At 34.7% G+C, this 17,656-nt stretch overlaps 1 protein-coding gene across 3 annotated transcripts in view; it reads left to right on the top strand.

Moving 5' to 3' along the window:
- The window catches only part of MAP4K5 (mitogen-activated protein kinase kinase kinase kinase 5), a 109,883-nt gene that overhangs the window by 83,649 nt on the left and 8,578 nt on the right, over window positions 1-17,656 (top strand). Inside the window, exons 18-29 of one of the 3 annotated variants that reach the window (XM_042989677.1) lie at window positions 392-545; window positions 1,466-1,563; window positions 1,756-1,797; window positions 2,667-2,751; window positions 5,545-5,624; window positions 5,926-5,986; window positions 9,352-9,354; window positions 9,439-9,553; window positions 9,921-9,979; window positions 12,172-12,275; window positions 12,663-12,840; window positions 15,790-15,858. In XM_042989677.1, coding sequence (XP_042845611.1) covers window positions 392-545; window positions 1,466-1,563; window positions 1,756-1,797; window positions 2,667-2,751; window positions 5,545-5,624; window positions 5,926-5,986; window positions 9,352-9,354; window positions 9,439-9,553; window positions 9,921-9,979; window positions 12,172-12,275; window positions 12,663-12,840; window positions 15,790-15,858 — 1,048 coding nt within the window. Of the gene's footprint in view, window positions 1-391; window positions 603-1,465; window positions 1,564-1,755; window positions 1,798-2,666; window positions 2,752-5,544; window positions 5,625-5,925; window positions 5,987-9,351; window positions 9,355-9,438; window positions 9,554-9,920; window positions 9,980-12,171; window positions 12,276-12,662; window positions 12,841-15,789; window positions 15,859-17,656 lie in introns of all 3 variants that reach the window. The other 2 variants (XM_042989675.1, XM_042989676.1) reach the window with 2 other exon arrangements.

Here is a 17,656-nt window from a genome sequence, read left to right as displayed (position 1 = left end):
TTGACTACATGAAGAGGAAACAAAGAGTTCATCATTTACAGTCCTCATTTAGTATGGCAATTTCCTATTTCAATGGAGTCATACTTCATTAAGTCCTTGCTTATTCCTGCTTATTAAATAGTTTGTGGATTGTTTACATAATTTTATCAGTTTAAAATTATATCAGTTTTGGCTTAGGGATGATTAAAAAATCACATGGCAAATTCTTAGTTGTGTTGGGACAGTAACTCTTGTTTATTTTTCTTAATTAGCTTAGTGAGTTGAATTACATAGCAAAAAGAAAAAATCACATACCTCCCCACCCCCTAAAGTCTTAGGTGGGTAATGATAATGAAGTGTTACTGTTTCATATCCAAATTTATTAAAGTACTCTTATGTCTTATTATCACAGCCAAGGATAAACAGCTACCCTGAAGACAACCTCCTAGATGAAGAAAAATCATCAACTGTAAAACGTTGCCCTGATTCAGAGAACAGAGCTCCCCAGTTTCTCAGAAGACAGAGTAGCCCAAGTTGTGGTCCTGTAGCTGAGACTTCCTCTATTGGTATGGCTAGCAGTGTCAGCAGTCCTGGAGTGCATACAGCTAGATACTGTGATCTGGGTAAATAAATCGAAGTGAAAACTGAAAAGAAAGCCATTTTCATATTTTAAAGAATGTCTTTGGTCACTCTTTTAACTGTTTAAAGCTTTCTGAAGTTACTTTAAAATTCCACGTGGGCAGACTATGAATAGATTCACTCCAAGTGAACCCTGATTTGATTTCTTAAGTAATATGATATGTCTTAGAATGATGAATGGATGTTCCTGCCCTCCAGAAGTTCAGGATCTGTAGCAGAAGTTACACTCTATGGGTACCTGTAATATTAGACAAGACAGCTTATATAAGTGTCTCATACAGTAATTAACTATAGTAATAGAAGATGAGAAATTTTTCAGGAAGATAAGGATAGGGTAGAGAGTGGGGGGCGGGGGGCTTGCAGAGCATTAAAGTGGATGGATCCTTCATTAGTGGGAGCCAGTGCTGACAGGCATGCCTGATGAGCAAGAAAGAATGAACAAATGCACTGACAACCCGGATTGTGTTGGAAGTATACTATGGGAGAAGTGTGAGCTTTTGAAAGGTGTATACTAGGAGATAGGACTAAAAAGGTAGATTGGAGTTCAGTTGTGAAAGGCCTTGAATATATCAGGCCTGAATATCTGAATATCAGATTTCATTTTTCTCACAATATGGAAAGACGTTTGTTGTTTACATGGATTAAGACCACTGCTAGAGATGCAATGCTACCTCTATTGAACCTAGAGAACGGCACTGAAGATACTTTAACTCATCTGCCAGTAGAGACTATTTCCCAGTAAAGGATCACCCAAATGGAAAACAAGTATTGAGGGAAAGGGAAAATTATTTTTCAAGGAAGGTACTTATTTGTATGTTCATTCAGCTTTAACCATGATTCTTTTTAGGAGATGGTGATGGTATTTCAAAACTAATTAGTGAAAATACAGAAGGATCAGCACAAGCACCCCAGTTACCACGGAAAAAGGACAAGCGAGATTTCCCGGTAGGCATAACAGGCATTTGGTGATTAGTTGTAACGATTACCGTGTTTATCATAGAGAGGCAGTGTCTGTTTTGGTGGGCAGGGGGCATAGTCTCTTTAATTCAAGAATTAGATAACTAAATTTCCAAATGTATAGGTGTTTTTTTTAAGGCTTAAGAGATCTTAAAGCATTAAAAATTATTTTTCCCACAGAAACCAGCCATCAATGGCCTTCCACCCACTCCAAAAGTGCTGGTAAGGAATATTTTTATGTGAACTACTTGCCAATTTTCATCTCTTTAGAAGCAGCAGATTTTTTATTTGCTGTCAAGTATCTTGAGCTATTGAATGGAAGGATTCATAAAATACAAAGGCATAAATGCATTTTGATACACCACGAATCAAATCATGTACCCTAATGTGAGTGAGTTGGTTAGAAATTGGAAAGTTTTGCTTTTTGTAAATATGGCAGCTGGGTTCTCAGAGTAGCCTTGAAAGGCCAGTTTAACTTTAATGTGATGATATCAGTAGTACTGTGTCCTCTTCATTATATGGGTTAAATTCCTTTCTGCCCCTGAAGCCATTTTCACATTGAACTATACACAGTGAACGGGGAAGCTTATCTTAGTGCTTGTTCTCTGGCTCTCCGAGGTGGTTCAGCCAATCATATGAATGGGATGCTTTATAAATTATACCTTTTTATTCAGTAAAAGTCTGATATGTAATGTAAATATTAGTCTTTTTGTCTGCTTCACTATTACAGAGTAACCCTGCAATTACAATCACTGTGATGTTGCTCAGTAATATCATCCATTATTTCACATTATTAAATGTTAGTCCTAAAGATAAGTGGGGACTTAAAATTCCTAAAATAGATAACTGACATATGTAGATGTTTTGGTAAATTTGTTATTTTTGCCCTGAAATAGTAGATTACACAAGGCAACAATAGGAGACTCTATTGTTAGAAGTCGTTAAATGATAGCAAAATAGGAATTTTGGTAATGAAACCATAAACATATGCAAGTAAGAGTGAATTTAGCATTTTGTAATCTTAGCTGATTTCTAAGAATATATAAAATTACATAATCAAATAAGTCAACATTTCTTTCTTTATAAATAAGATGGGAGCATGTTTTTCCAAAGTTTTTGATGGCTGCCCTTTGAAAATTAATTGTGCAACATCTTGGATACATCCTGATACAAAAGGTAAAATTTCTGAACTTTTTTTTTAAAATGTTTATTTGAGAGAGAGAGAGAGAGAGAGTGCGCGCCTGCCCACACTTGTACATGTACATGTGAGCTGGGGAGGGGCAGGGAGAAAGGGAGAGAGAGAATCCCAAGCAGGCTCCCCACACTGTCAGCGTAGAGCCCGACAGGGGCTCTGTCTCACAAACTGCATGTTCTTGACCTGAGCTGAAGTCAAGAGTCGGGCACTCAATGGACTGAGCCACCCAGGTGCCCCTGAAATTTCTGAACAAAATTACATACACCTCTAATAAAATATTTATTATGAAAAAAGATATTTATGGTCAGTGAACTGAAGTTATTTAAAAATATTACTTTAGAGACTAAATAGTATAGATACCTGCAACAACCTAAATTGGTAGATAAGAGTTTTGGTTTAACCTTTAGAATTTAAGAGTATATGGGAACTGTTCTGATTAAAGGAGACTGAATAGACGAGCCACAAGTGATTGCAACCATAATTAGGGATTTTCTGTCATATAAAAGGACAATACTGGGACAGTCGATAATCTCAATCAGTTGAAGTCATTACAGTAGATAATAGTATTGTGTCAGTGTTAATTTCCTGATTTTGAACATCGTACTGTGGTTATATAACACTTCCGTTTTTCTTTTTTTAAGATGTGCACACTGAAATATTTAGGAATTAAGGGGCATCATGTTTGTAACTTAAACAGCTCAGAAAAAAAAATGTGTGTGTGTAGAGTGAAAAAAGGATAAAGCAAAAGTGGTAAATGGTAATATTTGTGGAATCTGTGTGAAGGATATTCAGGAATTCTTTGTACTATTAAAACTTTTCTATAAATCTGAAATTACGGCAATATAACAAAATTTATTTTTAAAAATTTATACTGTATGTTTTTAAAGTGAGGAAACCTAATACATAGAGGTAAAAATTTGGAATCAAATAGACCTGGGTTTGAATTCCTGCTCTGTCATTACTATATGACTTGAGAAAGAAACTTTACACCTCTTTTCTCAGTGTGATCATTTTACAACATAAATACTGTTACTACTCACCTCACTGCAAGGAAGGAAAAAGCCTGCCTACCTGAGTGTCTGGCGATAAGCAAACAGAGTAGGCAAAAAAGGGTGTTCAGGAAATGTTTGTTTCCACTTTAACATAATAATATAGACAAGTCATATAATTATCTGCTTTAAATGCTACTGTTAGAAATATAACAAAAAAAAAGTATTTTTATCAGTAAAGAAATGGTTTTTTGTGTGTTTGTAACTTTTTATTTTGATATAATTTCAGACCTAACAGAAAAGTTAGAAAAATAGTGTAAGAAACTCCTCTATACTCAGAATCATCAGTTATTTCTATTATTTATCTATATGTGCATTTTTTTTCTGAATTACTTAAGAGTGGCTCTGTGTACTTCATTTTGTATTTCCTAGGAACAAGAATCATCTCTTACATACCCACAGTACAATTGTGAAGATCAGGAAATTTATCATTGATTTAATACATAGTCCATATTTATTTATTTTTTGATTGAAGTATAGTTGACATCACAGTCCATATTTAAATTATTGTCTCAATAATATTCTTTATTGTCTTCCCCCTTCTTTTTTCCCCAGTCCAACAACATCTAATTCAGGATCACAGGTTTTATTTAGCTACCACAACTGTTCAGTCTCCTCACGTCTGGAACAGTTCTTCAACCTTTCTTTGTGTCTCTTGATCTTGACATTTTTGGAACTATCTATTTTGTAGAATGTCCCTTAATTTGGGTTTGTTGATGAGTCCTCATACTTAGATCAAGTAATGCATTTTTGGTGGGAATATGAAAGAATTGTGTTCTTCTTAGTGCATCGTATCAGAAGGTACATGCTGTCAGCTTGTCCAAACACTAGTGATATTAACGTTGACCATCTGGTTAAGGTGGTGTTCACTAGCTTTCTCCACTGTCAAGTGACTATTTTTCCCTTTTTAATTAATTAGTATTTACTTGATAAGTAATATGGAATACATTGAGACTATATAAATATCCTCTTGTTCATCAGACTTTAACCAACTGGTTTTAGCATTTATTGATTGTTGACAATCCACTGACATCCATGGACAATTTCTCTTCTTTTCCATTTATTTATGTACCTATATTAGTTTGAACTTATGAATTTTATTCAGGGAGATATGATCTATTAATATTATTATTTATTTTAGCGCTTAAATTGTCCCAGAATTTTTGAGCAGGGAGAGTTCCTATGTTCTTTAGTTTAATGTTTGATCACTTCCTACCTTTCTGGCACAGGAAGATTTCTAGGCTCATCTTACACTTTTCTTGCCCCAGAATTGGAATCCATCTTTTCTCCAAGCAGCCCTGGTTCTTTCTAGTGCAAAGTAATATATTTAGGAACCAAGATCTGGACACTAGGTATGCTCATCGTTTCTGGTGTGTCATGATTTATAATTTCTATTTAATTTATAGTGTCCTTCAAAGAGTATTTGAGATACTGGCAAAAATACAGTTACATTGAAAAATCTTAAGATATGACAATTATGTTGAAAGGAAGGATTATATAAGATAAAGCTAGAGTGAATGAGTAACAGAGAATATATCTGCTTTTAAAAATAAGATCAGAATTGGAGAAAAATGTAAAGAAGATGGCATGAACTCTAGAAAATAATTTTTCTTCGGATGGGTGGGTGGCCAGCTAACTCTCAACACCATTAAAGCACAGAGCCATTTTATTTAATTATTTCAGAAAATGATAGTAAATTCTGGTGATTTATCTTAACTGTTTTAGATCAGTACATTATTTTTGGAACTGAAGATGGTATTTACACATTGAATCTCAATGAGCTACATGAGGCAACGATGGAACAGGTAATTTAGGAGTTTTAACTCAAGAAATTAGTGTGGGTGTATTGGGTAAAAGAAGTCTTGTAATTTTAAATCAATTTTTATGGGCTTCAGTTGTAATGTTTATGATTTAAATATTTAAGGAGATGAAATTGTATTCTTTACATGTTCACATTACAAGATTTTTTTTGTAAAGTTTCTGTAATTTACTAAAAGGTAGAAAATAGTTATTTTTATACTATTTCATACTGTTAGAATTGGATGTTAAAGCATAAGGGAATGAAAACTGGAGAATTTTAATTCCCTTCTTTTTTTTTCTTTATAGTTATTTCCACGGAAATGTACTTGGCTCTATGTTATCAATAATACTTTAATGTCATTATCAGGTATGTATATAATGAAAATAATGTGAAAAATAAACCATAGACAAGCAGAGAAATGTAATATTTTTAATTAAAGCATAGTTGACACAAGAGAAAGATAATTTTAATAGACGTTATTTTTTAAGTGTTATTTGTTTTACTATGTGTAGTAACTTTGCAACTTGCAGATGTTTTCTACAAACTTAGAATGGGAAGAAACTTTGAGAAAGGACCCTGTGTTCAGTTAAGGTAGTACTTCCCAAACCTGTCCAGGATGTAAACACCTGAGGACTATCCTGTTGATTGTTACCTGAGGCCATCCCCTTCCACTCAGACTCCTCCGCCCTCACTGTCGCTATCACCGTGTGCCTTCCATGGAGAATTACCAGTGGAAGGGAAGGAATCAGAGAATCTTACTGCTCCCTTTCTCTGTGATCTTGAACAAGTGACCTTCTCTTGGCCCCAGTCTTCTTAATTGTGAAATGTGGACAATGTTAACAATAGCAGCCCATGAGGTTGCTGTGAGGATTAAATGAGACGATCTCCAGAGTGCTTATTAGTAAACAGTGAAGACTCGCACAGACGTGTGCTGACAAAATTCACATAGGGTAGGTGGTATTTTAGGCCCCCTTTTTTTTTTTTTTTTTTTTTTTTTTTTGCAATTCTTACCAACTAAAACCTATTTCTTTACATTTTAAAGTGACTAGAGGTTTGCTGTTCACTTTCATTCTAATAGTAGAGCACAGGAAAGTTAGTTATTTCTCTCTGTCCCTTAATTAATAATCCTAATGCTATCAGCTATTAAAATAGCATTCACCCCTTTCTCTATCTAGAATAATTATTTTAGTATTTCTCAAATTTTGTTCAGTTCTCTGTATGTATTATAACTCGACTCTTATTTACTGTACTGTCAGGCTTTTCAGTATTGAGTGTACCTTTCGCTATTTACGCTTTTTTTTTTTTAAGTTTATTTTATTTAGAGAGAGACAGCACACAGGGGGAGGGGCAGAGAGAGAAAGGGAGTGAGAGAATCCCATGCACGTTCCACACTGTCATTGCAGAGCCCAACGCAAGGCTCAATCCCATGAACCGTGAGATCATGACCTGAACTGAAACCAAGAGTCATATAGATGCTCAACCAACTGAGCCACCCAGGCACCACTAGCTACTTATGCTTTAAAGCATCAGTGCTGATACACAGCCTTACTGATAGGCAGATTATTATGAATTGTGGCCTATTTAAGAAATGTAATTTTCATAATTTTAAGTGTGTGTATAATTTGGGGCACCTGGGTGGCTCAGTCGATTGAGCGTCTGACTTCAGCTCAGGTCATGATCTCACAGCTTGTGAGTTCGAGCCCCGCATCAGGCTCTGTGCTGACAGCTTGGAGCCTGGAGCCTGCTTTGGATTCTGTGTCTCCCTCTCTCTCTGCCCCTAACCCACTCACATCCTGTCTCTGTCTCTCTCAAAGATGAATAAACATTAAAAACAAAATTTTTTTAAATAGCTTAAGTGTGTGTATAATTTAAACTCTTCCACTAATCGTTGCCTATTAGAGATTCTTCAGAAATTTGTATATTTGAGCTGATGACAGTGTTTACAAAGAGCATATTATTTGGTTGCACATAAGTGACTTCTAAAAAGCTGGGGTCCTTGTAAGAGTACTTAATCTCTTTGATTTTAATTATGCTTCCCCCCAGTTTTTTTTATTTCTATTACCAAAATATTAATATATTACTATTATGAAAATAAACCCAATTCTGTTTAACAACTCTGAATTGTATACATGTAAAATCACTTTCCTGTAACTCTCTGTTTCTATCCCTACTCCTACCTGTCCTTGGATATAAGCTTACAAGCCACACAGAGACAGGACAGCTGGGTGGCTCAGTTGGTTAAGCATCTGACTCTTGATTTTGGTTCAGGTCATGATTTCATGGTTCATGGGATCAAGCCCCGTGTCAGGCTCTGTGCTATCAGCACAGAACCTGCTTGGGATTCTGTCTCTCCCTTTCTCTCTGCCCCTCTCCTGCTCACTCTCTCTCTCAAAATAAATAAATAAATAAACTTAAAAAAAAAAATCACACAGAGTACATCTTACATATTTATAAAATAACTATAGGAAAATGGGGAAAAATTAGCCTGTAAATTAGATCTTTCCATATTCTAGTTGACTTAATGAAGGTAAGTAGCAGAGCTCAGCAGAAGAAAACATGATTCTGCCTATGGGTCTGTGTTTGTGTGGATGTGCACACATAAATATTACATGCGTGTTCTAGTTAAGGTAGCTAGCTATGTATATAAGGGGGCAATGGAGAGTAGAAGGGTGTGGTATGGTGTTAGACAGAATGTTTGCATTCCGAGAAAATACAAAGACTTCTATTGAGGATAAGACTCAACACTGTAGCATAAGATTATATCATATACATTTGACCCTTGAAAAATGTGGGTGTTCAGGGTCACTGACCCCTGGTGCACTCGAAAATCCCTACATAACTTAGGACTCTCCAGAACTTAACTACAACAGCCTACTGTTGACTGGAAGCATTATGATAACATAAACAGTTGGTTAACACATATTTTGTATGTTATATGTATTATATACTACATTCTTAAAATAAGCTAGAGAAAGAAATGTTGTTAAGAAAAATCATAAAGAAAATACATTTATAGTACCATACTGTACTTATTTTAAAAGGTCCATGTGTAAGCAAGCAGACCCACACAGTTTGGACTTGTGTTCAACGGTCAGCTGTGTATGTTTTCTGATAGTAAAATGACAAATACTGTTTTATGTTGTTATAGTACCATACCATATATAATGAGGAATCAGAAGATGCTTCCCTTATCTCCCCCTGCTTAACACAGCTATGGTTTTGATTGTATGGAAATTGTAGCTCCATTATCCTTGTATTATAGCATACAATATTAGTTTCTTTACTTTTCTTAGTATTTTAATCTGTTGTTATATTTATAAGACTTCATTCACAATTAATTTTAATCCGAGGTGTTTTGAAAAATTACTAATAAATAGGTCTATCCCAGAAAGATAGTGTGTATAGTTTTACAGAATTCTCCATGTTACACTAAAATATTCACATGTGCATCATTGTAAGTCAGTCCTCTGTATAACAGTGTTTAACAGTTTTTCTTTCTGTGCTGGCTTCATTAAGGCTTATATATATTCTGCCCAGAACACCTGTTAGTCAGAACATACCCAATTTGTGCATTAGAAAATGCAGTTATCTGCTTTCTTAAAATTCTCTTATCCTTCAAAATGGTATTAACTGGGTGTTGTGTTTTTTTGTGTTTGTTTTTTGTTTGTTTTTTTGTATGTGTTTTTCTATTTTGCTTGGCTCTTTGAACATTTCTGGACTCCTTATTTTAGAAGGTAATTATGTTTTCTTTTGCTTGAAAATTCTTGTTTCTCTGCTGTAAAAGATTCTAATAAAAGTAACATGTTTCTCTTTTATAGGAAAAACCTTTCAACTCTACTCTCATAATCTTATAGCTTTGTTTGAACAAGCCAAAAAACCAGGATTAGCTGCCCATATTCAAACTCATAGGTTTCCAGACCGCATACTACCAAGGTACAAAATATTTTAATTCTGTTGGGAGTGAAGGGCCTTAGTGTCTATTTTTAAAACAGCCAGTATTCCTTGCCCACTAAAAAAACTTCCTTTGTTTTAATTTTGAAAGGTAATTTACACCAAAGTGCATGTCATATAGAATGCAAACGATGAGTGTTTCCTTAACTTGACCGTGCAGGAGAATCACCTGTAGAAGCATTATAAATACAAATTTCCAGGCCCTGCCTCAGTCCTAGGAAATGAGATAGTTTGGGGTCAGAATCCAAGACTGTTTTTTTTAAAGCTGCTTGACTGATGCAGCTAATTCACAGATCATTGTTTGGGAACCACCGCAGTAGAGTACATTTATATTGTCCTATGTTTTCAGAAAGTTTGCTTTAACAACAAAGATTCCTGATACAAAAGGCTGCCACAAATGTTGCATAGGTGAGTAAATGCTATTTTTCAAACTGGATAATTAGAACTTTGAACATTTGTTTAATTCTTTAAGGCTATGGAGAGTCTTATAGTATCAAATAGGAAGGAAAGGAGGCTTTATATTTCTTTTTAAAGAGTAGTTAAGGGGCCATTGGAGCACAAGACTCTATGGCAGGACATGGCATAAAAATGTTTAGAGGTAATAGTCCTAATGCTTTCACAGAACATAGTGTTCCTACAGTGTTCCTGGTTTTTAACCATAGTCCCTGAGGCTGTATCTCTGCTAATGTCCTAGTTTATCATTTATTACTTACCATTTATTTAACACTTTCGTTTTACGTAACTGTTATTGCGTAGTGCTTTACGAACATTATTACAGGAGTTTAGCTAACTGAAGTTAAAGGGAACAGTCTACACAAGACCACCCTCACTTCTGATACCAGTTGCAAGTTTGGGGGTTTCCAAAAACACCCTCGTGTTAAAAAAAATTCTCTAGAAAGACTCAGGACTCACTGAAAGTAGTTACATTCATAGTTATGGTAGGGATAGAGATTAAGATCAGCCAAGAGAAGACGTTCATAGGGCAGAGTCCAGGAATAGTGCCCAACATAGAGCTTCTGTTGTCCTCTCCCCATGGAGTAATGGGCAGTGTTACTTTTCTGGCAGTGATGTGGGATGGTGCACATGGAGTACTGCCACAGGGAGCATACATCAGCCTCAATACTCAACAGTTTTTATTAGGGCTCCATCACACAGGCATGAGTGATTGTCTACATGGCTGATCTCAATATCCAGTATCTCTAGAGGTCAGTTCGTACTGCATGACCCAAAGCCCCTACTCTAAATCACATTGTCAGTCTTTTGGCACGACTGTCCTTCACCCTAAGAACGTCCAGCATTGCAAGCCCCCAATCTAAATCATATTGTTGAGGCAATTCATTGACACAAGGCCCCAGGCAAATAAAGACACTCTTATCAGACATGACATTCTCCTGAGGCCTAGAGATTACCTTCCAAAGTGGGGGCGGGGGGGGGGGGGGTGGTGGTGCGGAGGTGGGCACAGGCTAGACCTCTTTTGGAGCAAGGTTAAATTCTTTACTGTTTAATTATCTTATCTCATTTAACCCTCAGATAACCCCATGATACCTGGGATCAGATACCCAGATACCTGGGATCAGACCCGGTCTAATGACTTCAGATCCTGGGCTCATAACTTCCTGTTTAATTCTGTTTGTTGAAGCAGTGAGTGTATTCATTGGTCTTCATGCTGCATAGTTGCATAGCATATGTTCCTAGTTATAAACAAATTTCATGAGCATTTTCTAGGAAGAATCAGGTTCATATCTATTATCAGATTCCCAAGATCTATGACTCAAGAAAGGTCTAGAAGCTTATATATAATCTAAGATATAAACTCATAAATACATTAAGGTAGAGCTTATTGCAAATAACTACTCTTGTAATTGGTACACATAATTGTTGATGAGAGTCAAATTGGGGAGAAGGACAGACCAATATGAGTTTTTGTAGATTTGAGTCAAGAAAGTTACATCTTTAGTAAAATGTAAAAGTTAGGAAACTAGTAAACTAGTAAGACAAGTTTCCATCTTGACTTAAGTAGACAACTGTAAACTACTATACCAAGAATGAAATCATAGATTTCAGTTGCTTCCTAGACCTTCTCTTTCACTCAATTTACTTAAAAAACAAACAAACAAAACAAAAAACAAAAAAACCCAGCTCTTTAGGTTGCAAGTAAGTTTAGGTGTTTTAGTGCTTAAAATATCATCCTTGTAGAAAGTTCCTATGTTTAACAACCTAGCCTACTGAAGATGTTTAGAAGTAAATGTGTATGATTTAAAATTGAGATAAAGTGAAAAGGAAGGAGTAACAAAGCCAGAAGAGAAGACATCATCTTTCTTTACTTACTCTTACCACCCTGGTGAATAGAAACAATGATTTTCCTTTACCAGCTAAATTATCACTTAAGATAGTTTCTTCTTCCATCCATATTTTGATATTGATGGCAGGCCACATTTCATTGTTTTTCTCATATATCATCCCTGCCTTTATAAAGAAAGTGAGTTAGCTCTTATATTAGCATAGCTCAGTTGTTACTTTTAATTAACTAAAATAATTATGTTTTCACATCAAGGTAGTCAGTGTTTTGGTTATGTCTGTTCTGCTTTGTTTCTTTCCAGTCAGAAACCCTTACACAGGACATAAATACCTCTGTGGAGCTTTACAGTCTGGAATTGTTTTACTCCAGTGGTATGAGCCTATGCAGAAGTTCATGTTGATAAAGGTATATATTACTCTGTAGTTTTCTTCTTTAGAAAATACTAGTGTGTAACTGAAGCTGAAAGTACAAGATCTCAGTACTACTATCTGGGGTCAGCACATTTATAGTTATTTATGGGTGTTTACTTGGTTTAGGGGTTCTTGCATTCTTGTTAAGATTTCCTCTTTAACTTATGTCAATAAACTTATAGAAGCATTGCAACCATAAAGATGAATATGGCCAATTCTCTAAAACTATTTTATAGAAAACTCATCCTTATCAAGATGTTAGATGTAATCCTTTTTTGAAGTAGATCAATCAAGGAGAAAATGAAAGCCTTTTTTTGGCTTTATTCAATGGTATGAGTGGAGAGATTGTTTCTAAGTTATACTTCTGTTTGTTTTTTCTCAGCACTTTGATTTTCCTTTGCCAAGTCCTTTGAATGTTTTTGAAATGCTGGTAATACCAGAACAGGAATACCCTATGGTCTGTGTAGCTATTAGCAAGGGCACCGAGTCAAATCAGGTCGTTCAGTTTGAGACAATCAATTTGAACTCTGCATCTTCATGGTTTACAGAAATTGGCGCAGGTAAGTGTTTTTAACCTGATGTTAAAACATTGATGCTTTTTCATGTAAAAGAATCAGAATAAGCTCAGTTAGCATGGGCTGGTTCAGAGCGTCAACATAGTTTCCCAAGTAAGCCCAGAGGAACATGTATATATAGTTTATGATCTCTATTTGCCTGAGGCAATTGATACAAATTATTTTACCAAGGCAAAGTTTAATGATTCCTCACATATAAAGATCTTAAAATGTTACCACTTAATTTTTGAACTTAATAAATAAGTTTTCTACGGTATTTTTCAAATGTTATCAGCTTCTCAAGCAAAGAGATTTAGCTTGGTTCCTATCAGTTTCCCCCCACACACACTTCCTAGAATCATTATGTTCAAGTGCTTTTCAGATTTGACTAGAAGCTTCTCAGGTGTGACCTCCAAGCTTTACCATTTAAAGATACAGGGAAATAGCTCTTGGACTTTCTTAGAATGATGCGTTTGCCTAGGATTTTATCAAATATGTCTCAGTGAAAGCTCTAAAAAGGTTGGGAAGCTGATTCTTAAATTTTAAAGTTGGAACAAATCAACCAAGAATTTATTTTTTAAATCTGCATAGTAAGTGAAATGAAGGGAATCTTTTACCTTTTTTTTGTGCTAATCTGTTATTTGATCATCTGTAACCCTGTATTTATCATCTTTTTTTTATATGTGAAGTCAAGCAAGCTTCAGTCATAACTATTTTCATTACTTACCACATAATATCCTCTATTACCTTGTGAAGAAGTTTGTTACAAGTATCAAGTTTGATGATTCTTATTAAATATCTTTGGCTTTTGCTCATTTGTAAGGCTAAATTGCAAGAATTCTTTATACAACCCAGCTATTGAAGTTATTGCAGAACCACACTAATGTCACTTTGAGAATAAGAATCAACATGAACCAGTGGTGTCCTAATAAATGTTTAACAACAGGCACTTGGGGTGCAGAGAAGCCTGGCTTGTAATAGTTGCCAATTCTGTGGTATAAATACTCCCACCAAGGGAATATTTCAAACTACCAACCTTGTGTCATGTGGCTCACAAAATTCCTGCAAATTTAACAACCCAGTTCAAGCCAGTTCCAGCATGCACATGACTATAATCACTTTCTTTATGGACCAAGTCATAATTTACAGTAAAATAAGATTGTATTCTGTGCCGTCCCACCCCACCTACACTCCACCCCTTCTTTAACTTAATTGTTTAATGCTTTTGGTTGAGTTAGATGCATCCCTTCCTGTACAGCTGACAGATACAAATGACGTTGTTTTGTTATCCTGAAATATAAGCAGCCCAAATAGAAACATGTTTCTATTGTGTAGTTACTGTAAAAAGATGGGTTAAAGATCAGTTTATTTAAAAACCAAGATCATTTTTGGCAGATAGCCCTAACTTTTTTTTTTTCCTACTGGTTAGTATATGATAATAGTATAGAGCAAGTCATTTCATACAATTATTTAATATGTGTTTGCATCCACTTGCTTCTATTTGATATATTAAGTTGCATTGCTCAGGGGTAGACATTTAGTTAGTCCTCTTGTGAATTTGTGGGTTGGGGGGTTGAGGGTTTTTGTTGTTGTTGCTGTTTGGTTTTTTAATGCTTGAGGGTACTATTCTACCCACTTTTAACATTGTCTACGCTAAAATTAAGGCATACCCAAAATTACTTTCTGAGAGAGAGCCTGGACTCTGCTTAAGGTTAATCATTCACATCATCCGCTAGCAATGGTTGTCCTTATATTACGTAGGCTTCTCCATTTTTGCAAATGATTGTTAATCTACCTCCTGTCTGTCTTCATTTTTGAGGTCAGGCCTTGAATTGGCAACAGTTGTAACTGTTAAAATGAACTCCTGTTCTAAGACTGTCTTCAGTTTTAGTCTGATTTATTATTGTAGTATCTTTATCTCCAAGGATGGTCTTTAGCCTGTTATCAGCACTAAGTAAATATTTGCTGAATAAAAGCATGTTTATAGATTTGTTGAGAAAAACTATTTTTTGGAGTGTTGCCTGAGGAACCAACAGTTTATTTTTTAACTTCTTTTAATTTCAGTTTAAATTCTTGTCTTTGAATGGGCTTTGGAAGGTCCAAAACACCCCAAAATAATATATAATATTTTGTGTTTGTGTCAGATGTGCAGTTTTTAGGGAGAGGATCCATGGGCTTCCCAAAGAGATGTAATTAAAAATGACTGCCCTGAATTATCTAAAATCTTTTCTTCAATTTAGCTAGACCATTCAAGCAATCTGAGTGCCTAAAATGAATTATTTTACCACAATGTTTTACAAAAATGTCATCACATCTGTTAGCAGAGCGGCCCTGTGAATATCAGCAAAGTTCTGAAAGTTGCTTCCTTCAAAGATGTTGTTGACAGTATTGTTCATTATATTACTGTGTCCTCTTAATAAAGGAAGTCCTACTTATACATGCACACACCCCAACACCAGGAACGTTTCTCTTTGATCATAGTTTCATTAATCTTTTTTGCTTTTTCTGAATTACTGACTTATTTTTATCTCAGATGCTGTGATCACCTAACTGATGAGCTTGTTTCCATCCTCCCATTGGCTACTATAAAATACACAGCAAAATCTAGTCATTGTATAGCATGCATTTACTTTCTTCCCCATATTTACCGTTGGCTTCAATTTATGTTTGTAACATCTTTCTAGAACTAGCTGAGGTATTAATTAAATGTAAACTTGAGCTTTTCTCAGCTCATTTAGCCATGCTTAGCATTTTAAGTTCTTTTCTAAGTTGACCTACATAAATTTTTCTTAGAGATAACATAATTACAAAATACAATTTCTGTCTTTAATTTCAAAGACTAGTTTTAAATCACAGAAGAAAATAAGAATTTGTGTTGCTTTTCTAAGCTTTGGTTTTTAAAGCCTGTTGTGTAATGGTAACCCTGTTTTTTGTTTTTTTTTTACCCCTTCTAAGGCAGCCAACAGCTGGATTCCATTCATGTAACACAGTTGGAGAGAGATACCGTTTTAGTGTGTTTAGATAGTAAGTACTATCTTAAAGTTTATTCTGAGTATACTGCTTGATAGAACAGGTCTTTTCATGGAATTGATTCTATTAAGCTGTAATTCAAGATTTTTACTTTTCCACCTTAAGTGGTTTTGTTTTATTGATGAAAATCCTAAATTGGCTACAGATATTGTAATTAATTGGTTTGTTAATACTACTCTCTGTGACTTTTTCTTTATTTTGTTTGGCTACTTGGAAACATACTAGATAGTTTGCCATTACCGCGGAGTAAAATTTTGTGTAAAACTATTATGTGTAAATTCTGTATAAAACTATTCTGAGGGTTTTTTCCTACCTCATTATAATTGGAAAAAATAGAAGGTTATACTAGTATGGTCACTTTGTCATATAGCATGAACTTTTAGAATCATGTAGAAGTGACAGTGTAATGTACAGACAGATTTGACATCCTCACCTGCTAGTTGTGATTCTTTTGATGCAGGGAGAGATGTTATTGATAGATGTGTGTTGTACTATAAGCAATAGAGAAGCAGAAAAAACTTCAACAACAGAAATTATTTCAGTTTTCAAATGAAGCAGTCTGGTTCTTAAAAACTCACCTTATTTTTATGCAGTACATTGTGCAAGGTGAAATTCACCAAGACTTAGAATTATACTTGAAACTTGGCAATCTTTGCTATGTTTTGTCCATCCCAATGTTTTTTCAATTACTGGACCTGCCCATAGGTGTTCAGGGTAATTTTAAAAATTGCTCTACTACTTAATTTGCTTGTATTTTTGTCCTAACTTCTGTTCTCTAAAGAGTTCCTTAGTGGATTTCCCTTAGGGCATCATAAAGACCATCTCATATTATAGACAAGTGAACAAACCCAAAGTGTTTCATTCACCCATCATCCTTTCTTTAAGTATTTTTGATTCTTTGAATACTGGTAAGATTGGAGTGTTCTTCTGTTACCTTAAAGTGTATTTAAGAAATTCTTTTTTATCTAACCAAGTGGGAAGTTCAGTACTGATTAAGCAAATAATCAGAATTTAATTTTAATAATACTGATCCTTTAATGTTGAAATCCCTAAAAACCTTCTGAGTCATCTAAGGAAAATAAATTGTGCTTAGTTTTCATTTTGCATTTTATATATTTTATCAAAATATATTTATATTTTATATATCTTATCAAAAAATGTTTTTAAAAGCTTTGATTAGCTAGGCCCTCCATATCCCAATTATTCAAGGTAAATGGAAAGTTGACTTTCTTGAGGTTTTTAAAAGGGAGTAGAGTAAGACGTTTAAAATGAGTTGCCAACTATAAGTCAGTTTCAGTAAGCAACAGTGGAGACAGGCCTATAATCACAAATCATAGTAGACAGATAAGAAAGTAATACACAGAACAGGTGTCTTCCAAGTCAGAGCTAAAGATGGTTAAATTAAAAAACAAATAGATGAAAAATAGATTTGTGTATATTCACCATCGCAGAGTTTACTTAAAAGAAATTATGACCCTTGAAAAGTACTATTTATTGCCCCTGTATGCCTCTGTAGAATACTATTCACATACTAAAGTTATGAATTACTGCAAATATTACATATCATATGTTATATAATGTGTAAGGGAAAAATTCTACTGATTGCTGAGTACTTGGACACCAAGTAGACACTTTGAAACATCATGCTTTTTAAAAATTGAGGGTGTAAGTGTTCCATATATCCTAAATGAAAAAAAATAGCAGTGAAATTGCCATTTACTAAACAACAGAATTTACTAAATGGTACTTTTATATCTTATAAAACATAATGACAGTTTTCACCGGTCATGCT

Source organism: Panthera tigris, chromosome B3 (genome assembly GCF_018350195.1).
Source record: "Panthera tigris isolate Pti1 chromosome B3, P.tigris_Pti1_mat1.1, whole genome shotgun sequence".
NCBI lineage: Eukaryota > Metazoa > Chordata > Mammalia > Carnivora > Felidae > Panthera > Panthera tigris.
The sequence above is the reverse complement of the archived record's forward strand: the minus strand, read 5'-3'. Positions and strand labels throughout refer to the sequence as shown.